This window comes from Microchirus variegatus (genome assembly GCF_963457635.1).
Source record: "Microchirus variegatus genome assembly, chromosome: 15".
Classification (NCBI taxonomy): Eukaryota; Metazoa; Chordata; class Actinopteri; order Pleuronectiformes; family Soleidae; genus Microchirus; species Microchirus variegatus.
In genome coordinates this window covers 23915752-23940672 of record NC_139816.1, presented here as the reverse complement: position 1 = coordinate 23940672, position 24921 = coordinate 23915752, and the positions used below count along the sequence as shown (strand labels likewise).

At 44.7% G+C, this 24921-nt stretch overlaps 2 protein-coding genes across 2 annotated transcripts in view; one reads left to right on the top strand and one right to left on the bottom strand.

Annotated features, from left to right (window-relative positions):
* Positions 1–1594: 1594 nt before the first annotated feature.
* eci2 (enoyl-CoA delta isomerase 2) lies at positions 1595–22489 on the bottom strand. Its single transcript, XM_083901947.1, has 11 exons — positions 22373–22489; positions 21788–21849; positions 21584–21687; positions 11480–11578; positions 11222–11407; positions 10667–10736; positions 10341–10440; positions 10127–10247; positions 9945–10034; positions 2489–2632; positions 1595–2391 (listed from the first exon to the last, which is right to left on the bottom strand). Exons 1-11 carry the CDS (start codon positions 22429–22431, stop codon positions 2236–2238), a joined length of 1191 nt encoding a protein of 396 aa, XP_083758073.1. The 5' UTR covers positions 22432–22489; the 3' UTR covers positions 1595–2235.
* A 1385-nt stretch (positions 22490–23874) lies between these two features.
* Positions 23875–24921, top strand: part of crygn2 (crystallin, gamma N2) — a gene marked incomplete at both ends in the record, with an annotated part of 2427 nt that continues 1380 nt past the window's right edge. Inside the window, 2 exons of the mRNA XM_083901903.1 lie at positions 23875–23895; positions 24505–24596. Of these exons, the coding sequence (XP_083758029.1) occupies positions 23875–23895; positions 24505–24596 (113 nt within the window). The remainder of the gene's footprint in view (positions 23896–24504; positions 24597–24921) is intronic.

Genomic DNA, 24921 nt, shown 5'->3' with positions numbered 1-24921 from the left:
CTTTGTGCCTTTTGCTCCGCGCACAGCGCCGGCGGCGATCGTAATAGAAGCCTTAATTTGACCGATAAGAAGGCAGGTCCACGAGACAAACTCTTGCTAATCTGTGTGGTCGAATTCAGTTTCTATTTCTCCTCACGTGTCCCCCCTTTTGTACTGTGATTTGTCCCCGTGTGTCGCGATCCTGTGTCCTCAACACAGCCCGCGATCACTCATTGAGAGGAAACTTCCGTGATCTGTAAGAACCACAGTTTAAGTCGGACAAGCCGAATAAACTGTGTGATTACAGACGTTTTCTGATCAGACCCGTTCCTTTGTCTATTTCACTTCCCGCCGCCATTCCCTTTAAATTTTCCACGTCACTGCTGATTTCATTTCCTCCTTCAACACTCCTCTTTTACTCAGCGCTTCCGCTGGTGAAAGACGGAAGAGCTGAGTGAAGAAATCAGAGCACGAGCGCCGTCTCGCGTCGAAGAAGCCAGTGTACGATCTCACACCTTCTTTGTTATTTATTAATTAATATTAATATACTTATTATTAATTTGTTATAACTGATAGTCAAGAGACACTTGAAGGTTGTAAAGTGACAGTTTCTCTGTCATTCTCCTCATGCTAAGAGGAGTGGTGCCCCGTTTTTAAGAAATTAATAACAAAATTAATAATTAAAAATAATTAATGATTTGTGTTAATATTTTCCCACCAATTACCTAAGTTGAATCACAACACCTTCGTAGACAACCAGGTGGCTGAGAGTGCTGCCGGGGAACAGCAGCGGGGCCCCTCGACCTGCTAGGAGTGGAGACCCTTCTGCGAAGACCAGATAGCCGCTGGTCTGTGTAGCCTGGGCAGCCCTCTCCAGTGCTTCCAAAGCAGCTGGACCAAAAAGCTCCCCTGGTTCCACTGGCACAGCACGGAGAACCTTCCAACATGACTCCGACAGGGGCGACTGAGCAAGCCAAACCTGGCAGCGAGTCTGGACAAGAGTGGACATCGTGCATCCTAACTCCCTTGACATGAAAGCGAATGCCTGTAATTAGGCATCGCTTAGACTCTGCAGTGAAGGATCAACTTGAGCCTGTTGCAGAGAGGTTGACAGGCTCAGCAGGAGATGGGAAAGGGAGTTACCAATACGATCCATTCGTCAGCATCATAGACCTTAGAGATCAGGTTGTCTGTGACCCTGCATTGTGGCCAGGGACATCTGGCATCCGGCCTCAAGGCCTCATCAGGAGCCAAAATGAGGGAGGCAATGGCAGGCTCAACCGATGGCATATGCCCCAGCCCAACCTGTCAATATTGCAACGAGCACTGGGAGCGGGAGCGAATACACTGCCTTCACCAGCAATCGAGGTGACAAGTACAGTAACCAGGCCGAGCGCACACGCTGTTGCCAACAAAAATAATAACAAAATTTAATGACCTCAAAGTCCACCTGCAGTCCATGCATTAACCACCAGATGGCAGCAGCCCACACTTTTATCTACCATCAATGAAATTTTTTTAAAATAACTTGATTCACATCAATCCTGTGATCATATTATGATTTTATTACTGAACTGATTTTATAAAACAAAACAAATTCAGGCAAAAACGGATTTTTGACAAATTACCTTTAACCTCCTGCTTTACCTTCATCTCCTCTTTTACCGTAACAATTTTTTTTAGAAATCTATTTAAAAAAAAAAATGTATATATATATATATATTTTTTTTTTTTAAAGTGAAAAAGTAAGGAAACATTTTAGAGGAAAACAAGAATCATTAATAAAAAAGTGAATACAGATGCAGCACTCCCGTGTTGGTGAGTGTTAGACTGTGTTTTTGTACAATTATCACGATAATTATTGCGATGTCTGTACCAACGTTTTTATTATTTACAGTGTAAAAAACAGTTTTTTTTTTTTAATCACACTGTTTTTATTTAAACAGAAAAATCGTTTAAAGGCACAGAAATCAGGACGTTTCCTTCACGTGAAAATCTCCCCCTCCTTGTGTTGTTAGCACCGTGTCATCGTGTTTATGTTAATCACTTCTAGTTACCTAGCAACAGCTGCTGTGGTGAAAACTGTTTTTCTACATGGGTTTGACAGCTGACACTGTGATTGGCGTCGTCTGTGATGTCACTGCCCAGGTGTTTAGGCCACGCCCACCTGCTGTGGTGGGCCAACTTTATAAAGATGATGATGTAACACGATCCTCTGTCACATTGCCTTGAGGACTGGCCCTGCCCCCTCAGCCCTCACAGCTTGGCCCTGGCCTGAAAGAAGGTCATGATGGCGTTGGCACACTCATCTGATTGCCATCGCTCAATCAGTCGCTCCACCTCTGCGTCATTGACGGCGTGGAGTCGCTGCCTCTCCTCTGAGCGGATCAGCTGTTTGGACAACGCTAATGACTGAAGGACAAGAGGGGGCGGGGTGACATTACTTCACTACCTTTTAAAAAAAACAAAAAAACCCCACATTATTAAAGCTGCGTGTGTGTTTGCTTACATTGCGCGGCAGCTTAGCGTATGACCTCAAACGACCCCACACTTCCGTCTGGAAGCTGCTGTCGGGAAAAACCTCGGTGACAAGGCCGAGTTCGCAGGCTTGAACTGCAGACAGTTTCTTGTTGAACAGCAGCACCTCACTGGCCTGTAGGGACGACAGCGAGATTAATATTAAACCAATGCACAGGCATGAGTTTAGCTTCTGTCGAGTCAAGTGAACAAAGCAAAATATAGTATAGCAGTCAGATATAGAGCATTATTTGTGCATAGTGTCCTGACTCACTTCCAACTAGGGATGCACCGATAGCCATTTTTGGGGCCGATTCCGATTACCGATTTTTCAAGAAGTTTGACCTACCGATACCGATTTTAGCCGATTCCGATTTCAATTTTTTAAAACACTTTTCAGCATACAGAAATATATATATTTTTGCATCTTTTCTCCTTAATAGAACATTTTAACATAGAAATACAATCAGTTAACATCCAATATCCAACTAAAAATACAAAATGAATCACTATAAAATAGAAGTATATATAAAAATACAAAAACAATTGTCATGATACATTTGAACATGCTACCATGGAACATAATAACTTAAAGTGTGACTTTTTGAACAGATTACCACTATAAAATAGAACTAAATAATGCTGTGGAATATTCTCACACATCTTAAAAGTGCAGTGTTATGGAACCATGTTGTTCACATCCAATATCCAACTAAAAAAAAAAAAAAAAAACTACCTGTATGTGTAGTTTATTTAAGTTTAAAACATATTTCACAACATAGTACTACTCACAAATAAGTAAATGACCTCTCTCTCTCTCTCTGAGTGAATGGAGGTGTGAGTGCTGAGAGCGTGTGAGTTACTGGAGTTTTTCAGTGGTATGAGTGTTTTTTGTTCGTATTTACTTTTCCTTTTGCTCCTATTTATGTGTTTATAGTTTGTCTTTTTTTTGAGGTGTGTTTTGTTGTTTGGTGTTTTCTGGTGGTGGTTTTTGGTGGTTGTTGGTGAAGCAGCATTTGTTTGGCACGATGCCGGTCGCGGTGGCTGCTGCCGCAGAGTTTGAACGGCTGACTCGTCGTCACGCCATCAAACTCATCCCGGCTGTGCAGTGTTCGGTGGAGGAGGCGGGTTTGGCAGTAGGAGAGGTGGTGGGGTACGGCAGCTTTAAGTCTGCCTCCCGCATTAAGAATGATGTGTTGGCTAAAGAGTTGTCTCGCTACGGTCAACTAGTCTCTCATATAAAAATGGTGTCTTTGGGCTGCAAATCTCTGCAGCTAAAACACGTCGTGTGTCACCGGAGACAGGTGTACATGATCCTCAAAGACACAACAAGTGATCTCAAACTGTCTTTTTCCTTCAAAATCGAAGGTTTTACATACATGGTCTTTGCCTCGTCAGAGTCCATGAAATGTTTTGGTTGTGGTGCGGAAGGACATTTGGTCCGCTCCTGCCCGGCTGCGGGGGCAGAGCGGCGCCCGGCGGCGGCGGCTGGGTCGCTGCCGGCGATAGCCCCGGTGGCTGCCCCGACGCCCGCGGGTGTTGCGGTGGCCTCAACCCTGTAGGATGGTGAGCCTGCGGGGCTAGCGGTGAACTCCGTGGGCCCCTCATGCTCAAGCCTCAGTGACGTGAAACAACCCGAAAAAATCAAAGAAAAAATGACTCCAAACGAACCAGTTAATTTAAATGATTTTAGTGATGATGAAACGATGTCTGTTGACATAAATAATGATTTTTCTGACGATGAAATGAAAATCTCTCAAAAGAGAAAAAACCACGACTCTCAGAAACCACACACGAAAACAAGGAAAATGGTGAAAGAGTCAAAAAGTGCAGCAGAAACAGAGAGTGACTTCTGTCTCACTCAGGATGAGCCAACACAGAATCTCTACTCTCCTGAGGAGATTAAGCTGTAGTCCTCTACAGCAGGAAGTCTGGCACCTTTGAGAAAATCAAAGGTGCCAGACTTCCTGCTGTAGAGGACTATTTTGATGACCTCAGACTGTTCATTCAGTCAGCTCGTCCTCTCACCAGGAAGTCTGGGAAAACTGAAAATGTCCTCTCAGACAAAGAAATATATCGCCTAAAAAATGTCATTATAAGAGTGAAAGCACAAATGGTCTCAAATGAAGAGGATTTTTAATTATTTATGCTTTTATTTACTGACATGTTTTTATCACTACTGTTTTCTTTTCTAATCTCGCTCCACTAATGTGTGATTTTAATATCAGCATTTTAAATCTAAACGGAGCCAGAGCTGATTTTAAAAGAGCTGCTCTTTTTAAACTTATGGAAATAAAGAAGATATACGTGATGTTTTTACAAGAAACCCACAGCACAGCTGAAATGGAGAGTGATTGGAGGATGGCTTTTAATGGTCAGGTCATTTTAAGTCATAAGTCCAGTCTGAGTGGAGGGGTGGGGATTTTATTTGCCAGAAGTTTTTTACCAGTTTCTTTTGTGACTGAGGAGATTATTCCAGGTGTTTTATTAAAAGTCAAAGCTCAGTTTGAAAATGTAAAGCTTGTGTTTTTAAATGTCTACGCGCCCACCAGTGGGGTGGATAGGATGGCATTTTTAAACATTTTAAGTGATACTGTAAGAGCTTGTGGTACGAATGATTATATGTTTTTAGGGGGGGATTTTAACTGTACAGTTGACCCAACCTTAGACAGGAATCATCCTGAACCACATCCTGCATCATCCCACAGAATCAGGCAGCTGATAGAAGAACACAAGCTGTCTGACCTGTGGAGGGGTTTTAACAGTCATCACAAACAGTACACTTGGAGTCACACAAGGGGTAATCTCTGGCCAGACTGGACCGTTTTTATTGTTTTAAACACCATTTTAATATCTTTAAAAGGTGTTTTATTCAGCCTGTGGGTTTTACTGATCACTGTCTTGTCTCCTGCTCCGTTTTTATTAAGAATGTTCGTTTAAAGAGTGCCTATTGGCATTTTAACACGAACCTTTTAAAAGACCAGGCTTTTAAGAAATGCTTTTAAGTTGTTTTGGTTTAACCACAGAGAGAGCAGGCCTGCCTTCCCCTGCATTCAACAATGGTGGGACTTTGGGAAAACCCAAATCAAGCAACTTTGCCAGCAGTTTACTTGCAATGTCACAAGAGACTTAACCCGATCAATGAAGGATCTGGAGAGACAAGTAGGAGACCTGCAGTCTTCAGCAGCTTCTACAGGAGATCGAGGGATTTTAAACTCCCTCAAATCTAAACAATCGGCCTTAGCCAACCTGCTGGGCGTTTCAGCACAGGGAGCTCTGGTCAGGTCTCGTTTCATGAACACCTCAGAAATGGACGCACCCTCCCAGTTTTTCTTTGGGCTGGAGCAGAAAAATGGACAAAGGAAGACCATTCACTCTTTACACACGGGTGGTGGCTCTGAAGTCTCAGATTCTTCTGAGATCAGGAAGTTTGCTGCCAGTTTCTACAAGGAACTGTTTAAGAGTGAGTGGACAAATAATCCAGATGTGTACAGCAGCTTCTTCAGGGGTCTCCCTCAGGTCAATAACGACCAAAACTCCCAGCTAGCAGCAGAGTTGAGCCTCCCGGAGCTTCTTGCAGCTTTAAACAGCATGCACAATGGCAGAGCTCCGGGGTTGGACGGCCTTCCTGCTGACTTTTACAAGTCCTTCTGGTCCATCCTAGGACAGGACCTGCTCGAGGTGCTAAACCACAGCTTCCGGAATGGAATACTCCCTCTGAGCTGCAGGAGGGCCGTCATCTCCCTGCTGCCAAAGAAGGGAGACCCTCAAGACCTCAAAAACTGGAGACCGGTCTCGCTGCTGTGCACGGATTATAAAATCCTGTCCAAAGCCCTAGCCCTGAGACTGAGGGAGGTGATGGCGTCGGTCATCCATCCTGACCAGACTTACTGTGTGCCCCGCAGGCTCATAAGTGACAATGTCATCTTAATCCGTGATGTTTTGGACCTCTCCAGTTCATTGGCTGTAGAAACTGATCTTATTTCCATAGACCAGGAAAAGGCTTTTGACCGGGTTGAACACCAATATTTATGGCAGACTCTGGCTGCTTTTGGGTTCAACCAAGGCTTTATAGCCATGATCAGGGTTCTCTACAGTGACATTGCGAGTATTCTGAAAATAAACGGCGGACTCAGTGCTCCGTTCAGCGTCCAGAGAGGGGTGAGGCAGGGCTGCGCTCTCTCTGGTATGTTGTACTCTCTGGCCATCGAGCCTCTGCTCCATAAGCTGAGAAAAAACTTGAATGGTGTTTGTTTCCCCCAGTGTGATGTGGCTTTTAAACTGTCTGTCTATGCAGATGATCTCATAGTGCTGGTCAACACACAAAAAGACATCGACATTTTAATTGACAGTGTTAATGATTTTACTTTGATTTCTTCTTCGAAGGTGAACTGGGGGAAGAGCGAGGCTCTGATGGTCGGGGAGAAGCTGGGGGATCAGCTCAGGCTGCCCGGGGGTCTGGTGTGGAAGAAAGAAGGTCTCAAGTATCTTGGGATCTTTTTGGGGGACGAGACCTACAAAAAAAAAAACTGGGAGAACGTGGTTGAGAAGGTGAAGGGGCGCCTCAACAGATGGAGATGGCTCACCCCCAAAATGTCGTACAGAGGTCGCACCCTGATCCTAAACAACCTGGTCTCGTCCGCCCTGTGGCACCGGCTGTCCTGTGTTGATCCTCCAGTTTCTCTCCTAACAGAGGTACAACGGGTTTTAGTCGATTTTTTTTGGGCCGGGATGCACTGGATCCCACAGAGTGTCCTCTTCCTGCCCAAAGAGGAAGGTGGTCAAGGCCTGATTCACCTGGCCAGTAGGTGGGCGCTGCCTTCAGGCTGAATTTTATCCAGAGGCTACTGACGGGACCAGAGGACACCCTGTGGAGACCCTTATCTCAGTGCATCCTGAGGCATTTTAACAGCCTGAGTCTTGATTTTAATTTGTTTTTAATGAATGGCAGTGTTTTATTCTCATCCTCCCTCCCTAGTTTTTATAAAAGTGTTTTTATGGTCTGGAACCTGCTGAAGAGGGAGAGACAGCAGGGGAACTCCCTGCACTGGCTGCTGCAGGAGCCCGTCCTGTACGGGTCGGTACTGGACCACCCGAGCTGGGCAGGACCCACATTAGCTGGACGGCTGCAGGCGGCAGGCATCTCCACGCTGGGACAGGTGGTGGAGCTGGCCGGACCCCAGCTGGAGGATCCTGCTGAGCTGGCGTCCAGGTTGAGATTACATTCTTCCAGGGTGACAAAAAACATTCTCAACCATTGGAGTAAAAAACTGACAGGTCAGGACACCCTGCTTTTAAAATCTTTTAAAGACGGTACTTCCTCCCCCAGGAAGGAGGATCCTTTTCCTGCCATCTTCCTGGCTTTAGATTTTAAAGACTGCTCTGGGCCTCTGTTAGAGGCAGTACCCCCGTACCCCCGGTCTCCCTGGAGGGGGCCTCAGGGAAAATTCTCTATAAACTGATGGTAAAAACACTGAACAGGAAAAAATTAGATAGACGGACAGACACTCCCTGGAGGAGACACCTTGGAGGTCTCTCTACAAGCCTCCACTGTGCAAAAGGCATGGAGACCTGCAGTGGAGGCTTCTTCATGGGATTTTAGCAGTGAACTCGTTTTTATCTTTGATAAAACAACACACGGAAGACAAATGTCCTTTCTGTGGACTGAGAGAAACAATTTTTCACTGTTTTTATGAGTGTCAACGTCTGTCTGCACTGTTCCTGTTTTTACAAGCTGTTTTTACCAGTTTTAAAGAGAGTTTTAGTAAGCAGGTTTTTATTTGTGGTTTTAAATACACTCGACAGAACAAACACAAGAGCCAGCTTTTAAACTTTGTTTTAGGGCAGGCTAAGATGGCTGTATATGTCAGCAGGAAGAGGAAGGTGGAGGAAAACCTCATATTTGAAACAGTTCCTGTGTGTGTGACCTTGATCAAAGCCAGACTTTTAGTTGATTTTAATTTTTACAAAACAACAGGAGACCTGGACTCTTTTAAAAATCTCTGGTGTTTTAACAACGCTCTATGTTCTGTCTCAGCTGGAGAAATGGTCTATGCTAACTACCTCATGTAATTTTTTTTTATCTCTCATGCTGTGTTTTTTTGTTGTGTTTTTTTCTTTTTTTAAAAAATGATTTAATTTGGCACTAATTTTGTACAATGTGTACAGTTTTTAAAATTACTGCCAAATAAAAGTTGATTTTAAAAATCAAATCTCTCTCTCTCTCTCTCTCTGCCAACAATGCCTCGCGCTCTCTGCGCACAGGTTGGAATGACAAACAAACAAATGCTGATCAAAAGTTTTGTGCAAGTGATTTAAGGTCCTGACTCTTGTCTTAAATATGACAGGCTTCATTCAGTGATTGAAACAAATATATAAACATGAATGAAACGTTTACATGCAGAGCGCGCGCTCACTCGCAAAGCAGACGGCAGCGGCGCGGCCACTCGGACGTTGTGTAATCAAATACACCGGTACGGCCGTATATTAAAAATTCATATCATAACGGAAAAAAAACGTATTCAGTGTGTAGCCGCGTGCACGTGTGTTGCTGATGCTGCGCGATGCGGGTGCATTTTGATCGGCTTATTAAAATCGGAATATTCTGTCTGATCGGTCGGTCACCGATTTCGGCCGATCACGTGAAAATCGGCCGGTTACGATCACTGGCTGATTAATCGGTGCATCCCTACTTCCAAACCTAAAAAAATCATGCGTAAACTATATTTTTTAAGAATAAAATTAATTTAATTTGTTTGGGGATGCAAACATCTGCAGCATTACCTCATTTATGAAGCCCTAAAGTTTCGAAACAGCTGCTGCTGAGAATGGGTTTTATTGTATTCTCGGGCTCAGCAAGCGCTCTGAAAAAGCCTGGAATCGTTACGTAAGGATCTCGTCTCCTGAACAGCAGATCCTCCTGGTCCAGGCACTAGTTCGGTTGCGTACATTGAGCCGCAGAAGAAGGAGAATGTCCGTTGTGGAAGTGTTTCACTTGCGACAGTGATTTCTGACTCAGAAGGCGTAAAAGGGACTGTGGCGGGAGTCGTGATGAAGCTATTTTTAAACATTGTTTTGACAATGTTTTGATAATGAGTAGCAGTGCATACATCGATCCAGAGGAGGAGCTGCGCTTCTGAGAGCGGGTGTGCTGATTATGTCACTTCCAGGTATTGGCCAAGAAAGCTCTCGCTGAATGGCCAATCTCAACACAGTCTGTCTTCTGGGGGTGAGATTTCAGTCTGAAACAGTGCAGCTGACGAGAGCTTCAGTGAGGAGAGATTTCTATCGGCTTTGCAGCAACTAGGAGGTTTTTGACCATAAAAACAAATAAAAACCTGCAACCCATCTGTGGGGCACAGTCTAGTGTTTGAGAACCACTGAGAGTTAAACAGTATTTTCATATTTAAGATTTTCTACATTCACAATAATGGAACTTGTGTGTGTACCTTGGCAGAGCCCATGATCTTGGGGAAGATGTAGGAGGAGCAGCCTTCAGGACTCTGACCCAGCTGACTGAATGGAGCGTGGAACGTAGCCTGAGACACACACATTTTATTTACAGGTTGATCAGAAAGAGAGAGAGTGTGTGTGTATGTGTGTGTGCGTGCGTGCGTGCGTGCGTACACACCCTCTCAGTGGCGTAGACAAGGTCAAACAGTCCCAACAATGTGACTGAGATTCCAACAGCCGGACCGTTCACCACAGCAACCAGTGGCTTAGGGAAGTCAATGTAGGCTTTTACATACTTCCTGTTCACAGAGAGAGAGTTAGAAACAACCAGAGCTGAATTATCAACCAATAATTCAATCAATCAATTCATTAATTCATTCATTCAATCTGACCTGAGCAGCTCTGCTCCATCTCTGGCCATCTCCTCCACTCCTTTATCTTTGAGCTGGAAGTTGTTCAGGTCGTTTCCACTGCAGTAGAAATCACCTGCTCCTGAAAGGGGGAGAGCGAGAGTGTGTGTTTGTGAAAAAGAGAGTGTGTTAAAGTAAATTTTCTATGCTTTTGTTTTTATTAAAAATGACCAGAAACCCAAGTTCCCTGTTTGTGATTGAAGAATGACAGTCCCCTATCTGCTAGGTGTATGTATGTGTGTGTGTGTGAGTGTGTGTGTGTGTGTGTGTGTGTGAAAAAGAGAGCAAGAGTGTGTGTCTGTGTGTACCTGTAAGAACAGTGATGACTGAGTTGTCGTTTGCCGCCTGCTCCAGGGCTGCGATGATCTCATTATACATCTGAAGACAAAAGGGACAGTTCAGGGTTTTTTAAATTGTCAGTCTGAGCTGACTGTACTGTGAGCATCCCCTGCTGCTGAGAGCCCAGTGTTTTAAACCACTCAGGCCTTTATTATACTCGCCGTAGTGTGGGTTATGCAGTGGATCACAGCACACAGGATCAACAACTCCTGTGTGCTGTGATGTTAAAATCACTGATTTTCTCTATGGACTTTGGTGTGGGAGAGTGAGGGGTTTACAAACTTCAGTTTACACATGAAAAAGTCTGTCTAACAGTGAGATAAAGACATGATCATGTGAGGCAGATTTTATTAACAGTCTTTTTGTTAAGTGAATAAAATCTGTTTTTTTTCCCTCCTGTGTTTCTGCTGGCAGCCATTTTGTTTCACTTTGTCTCAGCAGTATGAAAAACCTGAACTGTCTTCGACACTGATTGGAGCTGGACTCCACACTGCCACCCTGTGGTCGGACAGTTGTCCCCTCACCTGTGTGGTGATGGCGTTTTTCTTGCCCGGTCGGTTCAGTCTGATGGTGGTGATGTCATCTTCTGTCGTGACCAACAGGGTGTTGTACGTTGTCCCAGCAGCCATTGCAGCTGTCGGGGCTGAGCTCGGTCCTTCTGCCTCCACCAGGGAACCAACCAGGTCGCAGTACTGCTGCCGGGCGTCTTCCTGAGAGGATTGACTTGATTAAAGGGTGATTTCACACAAACACAGAGAGTCTGAGTGCTGTCATGTTTGTACCTGTGAGATGGAGCCCAGAGAATTCCACGCATCCCACTTGGCCTTGTTGACAAAGTCCAGCATTCCAGGTTTGGGTGTGGTGCAGGAACCCTGAGTGGCCTGAAACACACACAGGTTAGTTTACTCACTTTTTTACTTAAAAACAGAAATTCAGCTCCAGGAAACACTTTCTTCTACATCATTCTGCTGTTTTTGAGAAATTTAAGCAAAGAAACAGATGGAAATGTATTAAAAAGTTGAACTTTGTGAAAGTAAATAATTTACTGTTCATCGTGGGATGAAATGAAACATTTTTTAAAATCCAGTTGAAAGTGAGTCCAGAATATCTTCACATATTCACACAGAAAAATAAAGTAGAAAAAGAAAGTTACGTATGTAACTACGGTTCTATGAATCCTGGATGACCGCCAGAGGCGGTGCTTTAGCACTGAATGTCTCCATCTTGCGCATGCGCAGGTCGAGTGTTTATACCAACAAAGTCACCCATGACCCCTGATGACGCCGGCTAGCCTATATCTTCCAGTGACATCAGAGGATCTGTTCCTGCAGAATCTTCTCGCGAAACCACAAGGATTCTGAGTGACAGAACGCTCTGGCGGTCATCCAGGATTCATAGAACCGTAGTTACATACGTAACTTTAGTTCTATTTCATCCTTACTGACCGCCAGAGGCGGTGCTTTAGCACTGGATGACCCATAACAACAAAGTCACGAGGAATGCCAGTACGTACCTCAGTGAGAGTAAATGGTAGAGGCGGCACATTCACCCTATAGAATCTGGAGAGGGTAGCTGGTGATGCCCACCAGGGGCACGCTGCGCAGAGCCGCCCATGATGTAGCGACAGCCCTAGTAGAGTGGCACCTCCCCCGGATGGCAGATGATAACCTTCGTGTTTGTACACCCGAGTGATGACGTCCGTAATTCTGTGTGAGAGTAGCTGTTTGGAGGGAGCACGGTCTTTTAAGAACGCCGTAGTAGAGAAACAGCTGTTCTGACCGTCTCAAGCTCGCGGTCGAAGTTATATAGACTCTTAAGGCCTGGACAGGGCACCGGGGGCAGACCCCAAGCCAGAATTCTCTGTACCCTTGGTAGTTGTAGCCTTGAGGCTTCCCTTTAAGGAAAAAGACACGAGTCTGTGGCACTCCACGGTGTCATCAACTTGAGTGAGTCGAGAGGAAAAGCCCGCCACATAAGCCCTCCCGTCCGCCATTCGGGAGTGGCTGTAGGAACTACAGAATTGTTGTAGTTGTATAGTAGACGGGGTCCTCGCCCCTGTCGGAACACCAGGCAGACAGTTTACACCTGTTCACATACTGCATTTGGGTAGAAAGCTCCATAGTTTTCAGTGTGGTACATTGGGCTGTGTCTGAACACTCTGCCCGGAGGTCGTGCCCTGCAGTGGCCAACCCAGAGCTGGAGGCAATGAGGGTCAGGATGCCAGACCTGGCCCCCTAACTGAGACAGGAGATCCAACCTGTCGGGGAGACGCCGCGATGAGCTGCAGCAGAGCCTGTGCAGCAGAGGAAAACATGTCATCCCTGGCCAGAAAAGGGGGCCACCAGTAGCAGGTTGTGGCCCTGCTGGAGGACCCTCTGCAGTGTTTGAGGAATCAGCGGCTCTGTGGGAAGGCATAGATAAGAGCTTCTGGGCGATCGTGGGCGAGAGCATCCTCGCGGCTGAGAAGGGCTGGCCATCTCTGTCAAGGAGAACCAGAGGGGGGCAATGGGTAGACTCCTCTGTGGCAAAATGATCCACCTCTGCCCTGCCGAAAAAACTTTCCAGATATTAAATACCACCTCTACATCAGAGTGTGTGCAATTATGTCAGAGATACGGTTGAGACATTGTCTGACTGTACTAGCACATGCCTCTACTGAAGGAACTGAAGAAAAAGCTGCAGTGCCATGTGCACTGCCCGTAGCTGTGAGGGATACATCCGTGTGACAGTCTCCCGAAGGGATGTAATGGAGCCCATGGGCGTGCCCTGAAGAAGAAACCATCTCACCCTCCGTGGGGCCAGAGCAGGCCGAGGAGGCAGGAGGCCAAGGAGGCCAAGGAGGCAGCGTTGTGATGCCTTAAGCTTCCTGTGCTGGTGCCACTTGGCATACAAGTGGAAAACTGTTCGGCCACCTCTGAAGGGGGCGTAGTGGCAGCGGGCCTAAGGGAGCTACAGTGGCAGCAGCTGTTAGCTTGCCTAAAAGGCGCATATACTGGGCGTAGCGCAAGCAGCGGCCCTTCTGAAGAGGAGAAGGAGGATGAGGATGTCGTCCACATGCCGAGGTGATGGACAGGCCCTCATGGCAACGGCATCCAGAGTCACCCCCCTAGAAAAGTGTACTCTCAGAGGGAACCAGGCAGCTCATTGTGAAAATCACTCTGAGGATCTTCATGCCCCGCGACTGCAGGGGTGAGAGGGCTGCTGCCACACACCTGGCAAGCACCAGTGGTGAAGGGAGAGGCCGAACGGGAGCAGTGAGCACCCCGGACTGATAATGGCGGCCCTGAGAGCAGGCTGCAGAAAATGCCTGGTGCTATGGGGACGTGAAAGTACGCATCCTTCAGGTCCATTGAGGTAAACCATTCCCCTGTAAAAGCCAGTACGCAGAACCACTGCATGTGGAACTTCGTGACCTTCAGGAACCTGTTGTCCCCTCAAGTTGAGTGATAGGGCGGAGTCCATCGTCTTTCTTTTCCATGAGAAAGTAAGTTGAGTAGAACCACCTGGTGACAGGGGTTTTTTCTGCCGGGTCGCGCATAATGGTCATTTTGACCAGGCTGTAGGTTGGGGGTGTCGGAACTGAAATTTGTACCCGAGGGGTTAAGGTGGAATCACCTAAGGGCCTGTGGTGAAAGCAGTCCAGTAGCTGAGCTGCTGCTGGAAAAAAGAAGCCGATAATCAGCCCCGGACTCTCCCCTGAGCTAGCCACTGGCGGCGAGTCTAAACAGTGGGGGAGCTGGGCTGGTTCACGCCTGAAGAGGCACCGGCAAGAGCCGGCTGAGCCTGTGGGGCCATGCGAATGGTGGCACCCATGGAGTTATACCCGCCACTGCTGGCTGGAGAGCGGGAGCTCACCCCAGAGGTGTGCGAGGCAGCATCTTGGAGAACCACATTGGCCCCATAGTTGGTGAACTCGGTGGCTGAAGCCGCCACGGAGAGCACATCTTCCTCCGGTTCGACCGTGGCAGCGGGGAAGCGGAAAAACCTGCGTCCACTGCACCGATCCCGATGTGGCTGTTACTGGCGGTAAGTAGTATACACCTGTGATGGGAGAGGGAGCGAGCACACTGCCTTCACCAACAGGTGTCGCACAGCCGAATACAGTCAGGATTAGTGGTTCTTCACACTAACTATGAGGGCAACAGCATCCGCCTATGCTGGGAGCGGGAGCGAGAGCACTGCCTTCACCGGCAAAGGTCAGCTTGCTGCGCCAATACAGACTGTCGCCACCGAGCTCAAGATGTGGCTTTTACTAGAGGTAGTAGTATACACCTGCGATGGGAAAGGGAGCGAACACACTGCCTTCACAAACAGGTATCTAATGCAGTTAGCCTTAGCTTGGAACACGTCTGCTAACTACAGGGGACTAGAATGAAGAGTACAGCCAACGGTGTATCATCATCATCAACAGAGTAAAAACCCAAAGCAAAAGCGGTACTCACTGTACAGTTACTCCCAGATAACTGTAGTATAGATGTCAGGAGAGGGAGCGAATACACTGCCTTCACCGACATATGTATAATGTACCGATTACACATACGCAAGGTCAAGCAAGCAGTGCTGACACTAGCGCCTGTAACTAAAAACACAAATGTCGGGAGAGAGAGCGCACACGCTGTCTTCACCGACACAGGAGAGTAAAAAAGAGAGACAGTACACATTGTACAGTTACTCATAGATACAGCAGAAGTACAAAGTTGGAAGAGGGAGCGAGTACATTGGCTTCACAAACATACAACCACCACGAAAGGTGGGCCGGGTACAACCAGCTGTGTACCTCTAGGTCAAGCCTCTACGGATATAGCAGAAATACAGATACCAGGAGAGGGAGCGAGTACGCTGGCTTCACCGACATATGAAGCTACAACTGGAGGTGGGTACAACAGCGGTGTAGCGATTACGCAGACGATAGGTCAAGCAAGCAATGTTGACCGCCAGCACAACAACCCAATGTCGGGAGAGAGCGCGCACGCTGTCTTTACCTACACATGAAAAGAAAAAACAAAGCGAGAAACGGTACAAACTGTACAGTTACTCACGGATAACAGTAGTACAGATGTCAGGAGAGGGAGCGAGTACACTGGCTTCACTGACATGTATAATGTACAGATTACGCAGACACTAGATCAAGCAGCAGTGCTGACACTAGTGCCTGTAATTAAAACACAAATGTCGAAGAGAGAGCGCACACGCTGTCTGCACCGACACATGACAGTACAAAGGAGAGAGGCAGTACACGTTGTACTGTTACTTATAGATACAGCATAAGTACGGATGTCGGGAGAGGGAGCGAGTACACTTGCTTCACCGACACACAACTACAGCGAAAGGCGGGTACAACCAATTGTGTAGCGATTACACAGACTCTGTGTCAAGCCTCTGCAGGTATAGCAGAAGTACAGATGTCGGGAGAGGGAGCGAGTACGCTGGCTTCACCGACATATAAAGTACAACCGGCGGTGTAGCGATTAAAGCAATGCTGTCTTCATAACATGGAAAAGTACAGATAAAAAACGGTACAAGTTGTACAATTACTCACAGATATAGGAGAAGTACAGATGTGGGGAGAGGGAGCGAGTACACTTTCTTCACCAACATATGACCGCAACAAAGCGGGTACGATCAGCTGTGTACCGATTATACAGACGCTAGGTCGAGCAGGCAATGCTAACCGCTAGCGCCCGTAATTAACACACAGAAATGTCGGGAGAGAGCGAGCACAACGCCTTCACCGACTTAATTTTACAGAGAAGACATATTCTCAAAGGAGGCGAAAGACGCCTGGTATACTCAGCCAGTTGTAGCGTTGGCTGATCCAACTTCTATTTCGGGGTGTTCACGGCGAACCGCGACGAACCTCCCGTCTCCGCTCGTCGCAGCCCTTGGAGGGCGAGCAGCTCGCAGCTCCGACAGATTGTCACAAGGCTACCAGCGACAATGGACGCTTTTAGTTCAGCTAGCTTTTCGCTGACATGCGTCTACCTGCGAAAGCGAGAAGATGAAAAGGAACAGATCCTCTGATGTCACCGGAAGATATAGGCTAGCCGGCGTCATCAGGGGTCATGGGTGACTTTGTTGGTATAAACACTCGACCTGCGCATGCGCAAGATGGAGACATTCAGTACTAAAGCACCGCCTCTGGCGGTCAGTAAGGATGAAATAGAACTGGATGTTAATGTCAGCGTTTCATTTTGATGTGCTTTTATTGGGAAGTGTCAGCATTGGGGGAAAGTTTATGTGTGTTGAAGATTTCATAATAATGTTGCAGCTCCACAATAATGTTTCCATACTGTTGAAAACCACCATAACTGCGTAGAGCACCGCCCCCTCTGCCTTGAAGACAATTTTTATATGGTGGCCACTGTGGGTACTGCAACAAAATATCCCATGGGGCCCAAAAAGCAATTTTCCCATTGACCGCAGTAGTAAAAGAGACGCCTGTAAAACTGTCCACAAGACACCTCGAGACATGGACACGGGCTTTTATAGATCTTTATATTCTATATTTTTAATTCATGGAGTTTCAAATTTGAAAAACATTCCTAAAGGCCATAAAAAGCCCAGACAAATCTTATTTCCCAGATTGATGTCACAGCTGTGTACAAACACTGACATGCTGCACTTTATCACTGTGTTCAGTCCCGGACATCGTGACACTGATGACGGTGTGGACTGTGGAGCTGTGACCGTGTGATGCACTGAGACCTGCGGTCACTTCACCACATTCACACACACACACTCCACACAGGCGGACCAAAAGGCAACAAGTCGGCTGAGCGCAAAACGAGAAAAACAGGAAAACGTTTTTTTTTCCAAAATTAGGGATTTTCGTTTTTTTCAAAATTACACAAGTTGAAGTTTTGAAGAAGCCACTACATGCTTCAAATCACAGTATTGTGGGTCTTAAAACCATAAACTTTGTGTTTGAATTAAGGTTGTTTTATCGCTGTGAATCGCTCCTAGTTTGGGTGTGGCGATCTCACATTCCAGAGCCTTTGTTGCTTTTTCAGCCAATCAGCTGACGATCACGGCTAATTATACGGAGAGAGAGAGAGACAGGGAGAGGGAGAGAGAGTGTGTCGAATGTCCAGCGTATGTGTGCAGTGCGAAATTAAAGCGTGATTATCATCAAAGCAGTCATCATCAAAGCTTTGTTTGACAAAGGTAGGCAAAGAGAACAGGACAATAAGTCAGCTGTGGCTGAGCAGCTTCTTCACGGACATGGACAGCGAAAGCACAGAGACTGCTGTGTGTGGACTGTTAGCATTTTAAGCTAGCGATCTTTATGCTAACGTGTTAGCAGACTTCATCGTCACAAAAACAACAAACAGATGGATTATTCCGCAGCTGAAAGAGAGCAGGACACACACGGTAGTTGTCTGAGATGATGACATGACGCCAGCACCGCTCTATCTCCTATCGAATTGGACTTTTGGAGGCGAACAGACGTAAAACTGCAACGAAAAGGAAGCAAGCCCGGACCTCTTATCTGATCGGAGGCACTGAAGTTCTTATGGGGTGAGTTTTCATTAACGTTGTTAATCGATGTTATGTTAGTGTTCATTCAAAGTCACATACAGACGCACATAGGGACGCTGTCTTTTAATAATCCACTGTGCGTTTCATAACGCCGTTTGGCTACATTGTTATTAGCTCGCTAGCTCGGTACTGTATTATTACTACAATGAGAACGATGCGCACATCGAAACTTTTGTTCGGTCAGATGAGCGTATTATAAGCCGTAAGAGGAGCATGTCACGGCCCTCTTTGAGATTTTACACCCGCAGGTTCAGTTTGATAATTCAAATGCTTTGAGACGAAACTCCTGTGTTCGAAACCTAACATTGCATTGTATGATGTGTGAATGCCACACCTTTGCATGCATGAATCACACATGATTAACACAATGTGTGATGGACGTGTTAATAACACGTGCAATTCATGCACATAAAGGTGTGGCATTCACACATAATTCAAGCAATACTACTGATCAATCTATACTGATTCTGTGATTAAATGCCTGTTAACATGAACCATGATCTGAAACAAGTATTTTTTTATTTTTTTTCAGAATCCTGGGCATAAGGATTGGCATGTGAAGTTGCTGCCAACCCATGTGTCCAAGGCCTCAGTGTGGCGTCAATACATGAGGTCGGCTAAGGCTCTTGGTATGTGTATAAATTGATTTCTATACAATAGCCAAATGCTTATATAGACTGCTATATGTAATGTGTAAAATGTGATTTTTTTGGAAAAGTTAAATCATTATTTTCATTGTGGTTCTTGCTGTCAACAGGTAGTGGAACACAGCTCTCCTGAAAGTCGCCTCAATATTCCGCAGCTTGTTGGAACGGCAGATGGCAGAGTGATAGTAAAGACCATCGACTGGCAGACACATCTGAGTCCCTACTTTCGAAAGCTCCCACAGATCAAGAGTTATCAGCACTTTAGGTATTTATATTCAAAATTCTGCATTTTATGAATAAAAAAATCACGAATGGACATGATAGTGTTCCATGTGAACAGTGAGCCATGTTTTAAATATCCTGTTGTGTGCTTCTATTCTGTCACAGCTTTGATGCCAACAGACCAGGTGTGGTGCTTGCTCAAGCTCACAGTGACGCAGAGCCTATCGAGTTTCAGCTACTGCGCAACCCAGGAGTTCTGCCCCCTGTTGACAGTCTTCCTGTCCTGGCCCCACCTGGACTGACCATGGACAGGCAGACGTATCTTTTTGAAAAAATCCGGCCTTTCTGTTCTGATGAGGCAAAATACTTCACATGCCCAGCACCAAAGGTTACAGCACAGAAGAGTAAGCAGAAGAGGGTGCGTTTGTGATGTCATCATTTAGTCTGCATATCAACTGTGAAGGACAGAGTGGGTACAGCCACATTGTGGGGGAGGAACTGGTATTGAAGATGATAATATAGTCCATGGTCTGGAAAATATTCCTTCACACACTTAGATATATTTTATTTCTTTATTTTAGTTCTATGCACCATATATCTAAAACAAACTTCCAGAAAACTGTAGGTCTGCTGAAACTCTCACCTCTTTTTAATCAAGAGTGAAGACTTTTCTGTTTGCCGCTGCATTTCAGTAATTTCCAATACTGCACTGTAACCTCTATTCCTTATATATACTCTTGATTTTATTTTTTATCTTTTTATTTTATTTGTATCTATTTTATTTTTTAATCTTAATCTTTAAATTTTACCTGCTTGTTTTTATTTTGATGTTATATCTGATTTTATAAATGTCTCTTTTCTATGCTTTTTAATGCTTTATGTAAAGCACTTTGAATTACCTTGTTGTTGAAATGTGCTATACAAATAAACTTGCCTTGACATGAACTACATTCATTTCTTTTTTTTTTCCAAACTGCTACACTGTTACTGTCCTGTGGGCTAACAGACATCAGATGTCACTGACAGCTAGACTGGGTGGGGGGTTGTGACCATGTTAATGTCATGCAAATGAGCAGCTATTGGCCTGGCTCCTCAAGAGGGTCGAAATCTTTCAGGCTGAATTTCTCCCTAAAGCAGTTTGAGGAGTGCCTACATTCAAATGACCACATCTTCCTCAAAAATGGTTCCTCAAAAATTCCTCAAAATCAGATGGACATGGGTTTGACATTGTTGGACAGCTTAGATATCACACTTTCGGAATCTGTAAATAACTCCAAATGTCCCGAAGTAGACATGTGAACCCTTTTGCCATGGCTGGACACATATAAGCTAATATCCACGATAAATTAAATCATTTCTATTGATCGTTTTAATCTTCAACTCCGTCATTGTACTTTTCAGCTTACTGTATTCACTTCACTATCGTTGGCTTTGCCATTTATTTACAAATCCATGGTTTATAGCTGAAGTTAACGTGACGTCGGTATTCATGAAATCCACTAGCGCACATCATTAGCGTACTCCCATCATGCCTTTTGTCACTTAGAAATGGGACACCCCTTAAATGCAGATATGTCTTCAGACTGTAGGGGGCAGAATAACGTGAAAGCTGCGTCCAGTCCGTCAACTCCAAAAAAGAAGAAGAACACATTTACGTCACGATTATTTATTACGATCGGTTTGTCAGTCAAGTTATTAGGTTGTCAGTTAGTTATAAGATGATACTCATACAAATACCACAACCACGGAAATATTCAGCTGACAGTTACCACACACCACGGCTTATTGAAAAGTAAATGATAGCAAACGATCGCATGTCGGCACTGGCTGGCTATTGACAAAAGATCGTAAAATAAAAATAAATGTTACGCAACAATGACGTCAGTTTTCATAATTTTTATATCTCTGTTAACAAAGAAAATACTTAATTTGTAGTGTACTCGTTTCGCTGCTTTCGACGCCATCTTTGTTATGTGAAAACATGCACTGCATTCTGGGTAGCCCTTGCTCCCAAAATCTCGGAAAATCTCAATATTGAGGGCGATACAGCCCCTCAACTTAATTTTTCTGAGAAACGGGACAGCACTTGCACTAAAGGGAGCATGCATTTTTGAGATTGAGGGTTACTTCCCAATACTGTTCTTAGGTATATAAAAGATAGTATATAAAAAGTAAACCTCAAGTATACTGCCTCAGTTTTAGTATAAAATAAGTATACTCGAAGTACACTTGAATAAACTTCTTTTTCCTAAGGGGGGATCTGCGTCTCGACATCAACTGGCTCTTGAAGAACAGGAGACCAAAATGTTTGCCACTGCCTTCAGTCAGCAGGCTTCAACATAAGAGCAGGAGAAACTCAGGGTTAGTTGAAGAAAACCTGCCAGCAGCAGGTTAGGTTCACAGAGTATGTTGCCACTCAGAGTTTTCACGAAACCTGCTTTGTGAAACAGGCCCCTGATGGTTGTTAACTTTGTTTACCTGTTTGAAGAGAGCGTAGATCTTCAGTTTCACCTGGTTTCCAGGATCTGTCTGCAGAGACGAAAGCTTGTTCTTCGCCTGGTCAAACTGCTCCACACTCACACCTGCAACACACACACAGTGACAATCACACACACAGTGACACACGTCACAGTGACCTCATCAATTAAAGAGTGATCAGCAGAACAGATCATTGATTCTCACCCATCCTGGCAGAGGCTGTGGTGTGAAGCTGAAGTCTGGACAGAGGACAGACGCGGGCCAAGCTGGAACCATGTTTATGTTTGTTTACAACAACAGTTTTAACTTCAATAATAAAACATTAACAAACTAAAAAAAAACAGAGAAATTATCTCCTAAAACAAAGTGTGTGGATCAAACCAAATAATATATACACTGTATATTATGTGCAGCATTTTTAGTATTTACTGTTACAAATGTTTAAATCTTGATCTAAATCTTATACATGTTTTTACATCAGACGTTAAACTTTTAATTATTTATTTAAAGATATTTATTTTGTCCTTTACTTTCAGTTTTTTTTAGACTCAAACTGAAGAAAAACACACCTGACAAGGAAAGAAGGAACTTAGGAAGTAAGGACAGAGGTCGAGGAATGAGGACGACATCTCTGTGTGTGTGTGTGTCCTTTATCGCTGAGCTAACTTGACTGACAGGCTAGCATGTTAGCCTCTGTCGATTGACACCGAGTCTGAGCTAAGCTAACATTTGCGTCCTGTGGTAAACCGCAGTAACTGCGACACCTTAGCATAAGCGGACATGTCTCACCTCCTCAGTTTGACTGAACCCCACAGTGTGGAGCAGCAGCGCAGAGTCACGGCAGCCATTTAACCGTGGAGCGGAAGAGTCTACGGTTAAGTCCGAGGGTCAGAGAGAGGGCGGGCTCTGTGGAGGAGACTCTGAGGCTGAGCTTAGCTTTAGTTTAGTTGCAATGGAGCCGTTTACACCGCTGCCCTGATTGGCTCCAGTATTGACGGACGTTTCTTTTCTTTTCTTTTTTTTTATTAAACAAACCAACGAGAGAGCGCGCTTAAAGACGCAGGCCGCCTATGTGCCCGGAGCAGCCAATCAGCACCGAATAATCCGTTGAGAGGCGGAAATCACAGTGCGGGGCAACAGAGAGCGACGATAAAGGCTGTTTTTGATGGCTTTTGATTGATATTTTTGATCAGAAGTTTTAGCCGATTTCACTGCAAAACACTTAAGATTATCAAAAATACATCAAGTCTTATTTAACTGAATCAATTCACTGACTTATTCTGAAGACAACGCAAAATACACCACATTTCCAATGAGGTTTGGTTTCAATGAGAGCAGAAATCATTCAGACAAAACCTCAATGTTTATTGTAATTATTTACATACATACGTATAGATATGTATCTATTCACATATGTGTATATAACATGTGATCGATTGGCTAAACTCTTCTCTGTATTTAGATGTAAATAAAAGACCATTCTGTTCTATGATAACTTGAAGAACATGTTCACTTCTTTATCTCACTGTTAGCGAGACTTTTCCTTGTGTAAACTGAAGTTTGTCAACACTCACTCTCACACACCAAAGTCCATAGAGAAAATCAGTGATTTTAACATCACAGCACACAGGAGTTGTTGATCCACTGCTGCCTCTATCACTTAGTTCAAATGTCATATTTTGTCATTAAAAATCCTCTGTTTAGACACAAAGTGACCACACGAGGCAGCAGTAGACCAGCAGCTCCTGTGTCCCCACCATCTGAAATCACTGATTTTCTCTATGGGGTTTGGTGTGGGAGAGTCTTTTTCTTTGAAAGTAAGTTACTGTGTAGTAATTAAGTGTAATTAACAAATTAAGTGCTGTTATTCTTATTATGTTCTTAACTTGTGTGTTAATGTTTGTGTGTTGAGGATGTTTCCTGCCACAGTTTCCATAGAAACAAGGTATGTCCAATATCACTGACCCTGCAAAGCTATTGAGCACAGCACACACACACACACACACACACACACACACACACACACACACACACACACACACACACACACACACACACACACACACACACACACACACACACACACACACACACACACAGAGCAGACTCAGCAGCAGATGAAGAGAAAGTGTGGACTCGGCACAAACCTCTTCATCCTCCTCTTTTGTTATGGGCCTGGACCTCTCCCTCGCTCGCCCCCCTCTCATATATATATAAGGGTGTCCAACTTTTCCTCTCTTACACCGCGTGTGTGGTAAAGTGACAGGTAGAACAACACCTATAGGACCAACATGTCGCAGTACTCTGGAAAGGTGAGTGCAGAACTAAAAACCACTGACGATTGAATGAGATTTGGTTTGATGACTGTACCAGCTTACACTTTATTTCTGCTTTTAATTGTCTTTTCTGTCATTTATACATCATTTAAAAACTGAATTATACCTTTAGCAAAAGACTTGCTGAATAAAATCTACGTCAGTTTAAGTCTACGATATCTACGTCAAATGTTTATGTATTTATTTCACTGTTGGACAGATTTTTCCAACAGGAAACTGAAGTTCGTAAACCACTCACTCTCCCACACCAAAGTCCATAGAGAAAATCAATGATTTTCACTCTGGTGCTGCTGGTCTACTGCTGCCTCGTGTGGTCACTTTGTGTCACTTAACAAAGGACTTTTAATGCCGAATTAACAAAATAAGACATTTGAACTTATGGAGGCAGCAGTGGATCAACAACTCCTGTGTGCTGTGATGTTAAAATCACTGATTTTCTCTATGGTCTTTGGTGTGGGAGAGTGAGTGGTTGACAAACTTCAGTCACTTTAACATGAACTATAACATGAATTCCCCTTTATTTTGCTGCTGCCTGATATTTTCAGACACATGTACGTTAATTAAGTTTTGCTTTAAATCCTGCAGATCACCTTCTATGAGGGGAAGTGCTTCACCGGCAGGAAGCTGGAGGTCAGAGGTGACTGTGATAACTTCCAGGACCGTGGCTTCATGAACAGGTAAGAGGAAACAAATGTGTTTCTCACTCATGTTGTCCCCACAGAAGCTGAGTGAAGTGCCAGAAGAAGCTGGATTTCAAAAAATAAAAACTCAGGAATTAAAAAAAAAAGAAAATAAAACTGGATAAAAGATTTGTGTTGAATGCCTGAATGTTCTCCTGTTGTTGTGAACTCTGAAAGCATTTATACAGAAAGGTGTTAGTTGTTACTTGTTACTTTGGTTGTAATATGCACCTTCACCACTAGATGTCATCAAGTCATACACACTGTTCTTTTAACTTAATAGTCTTACTGTGTTGACCCTTATTGTGAAGGATGTAGCGTC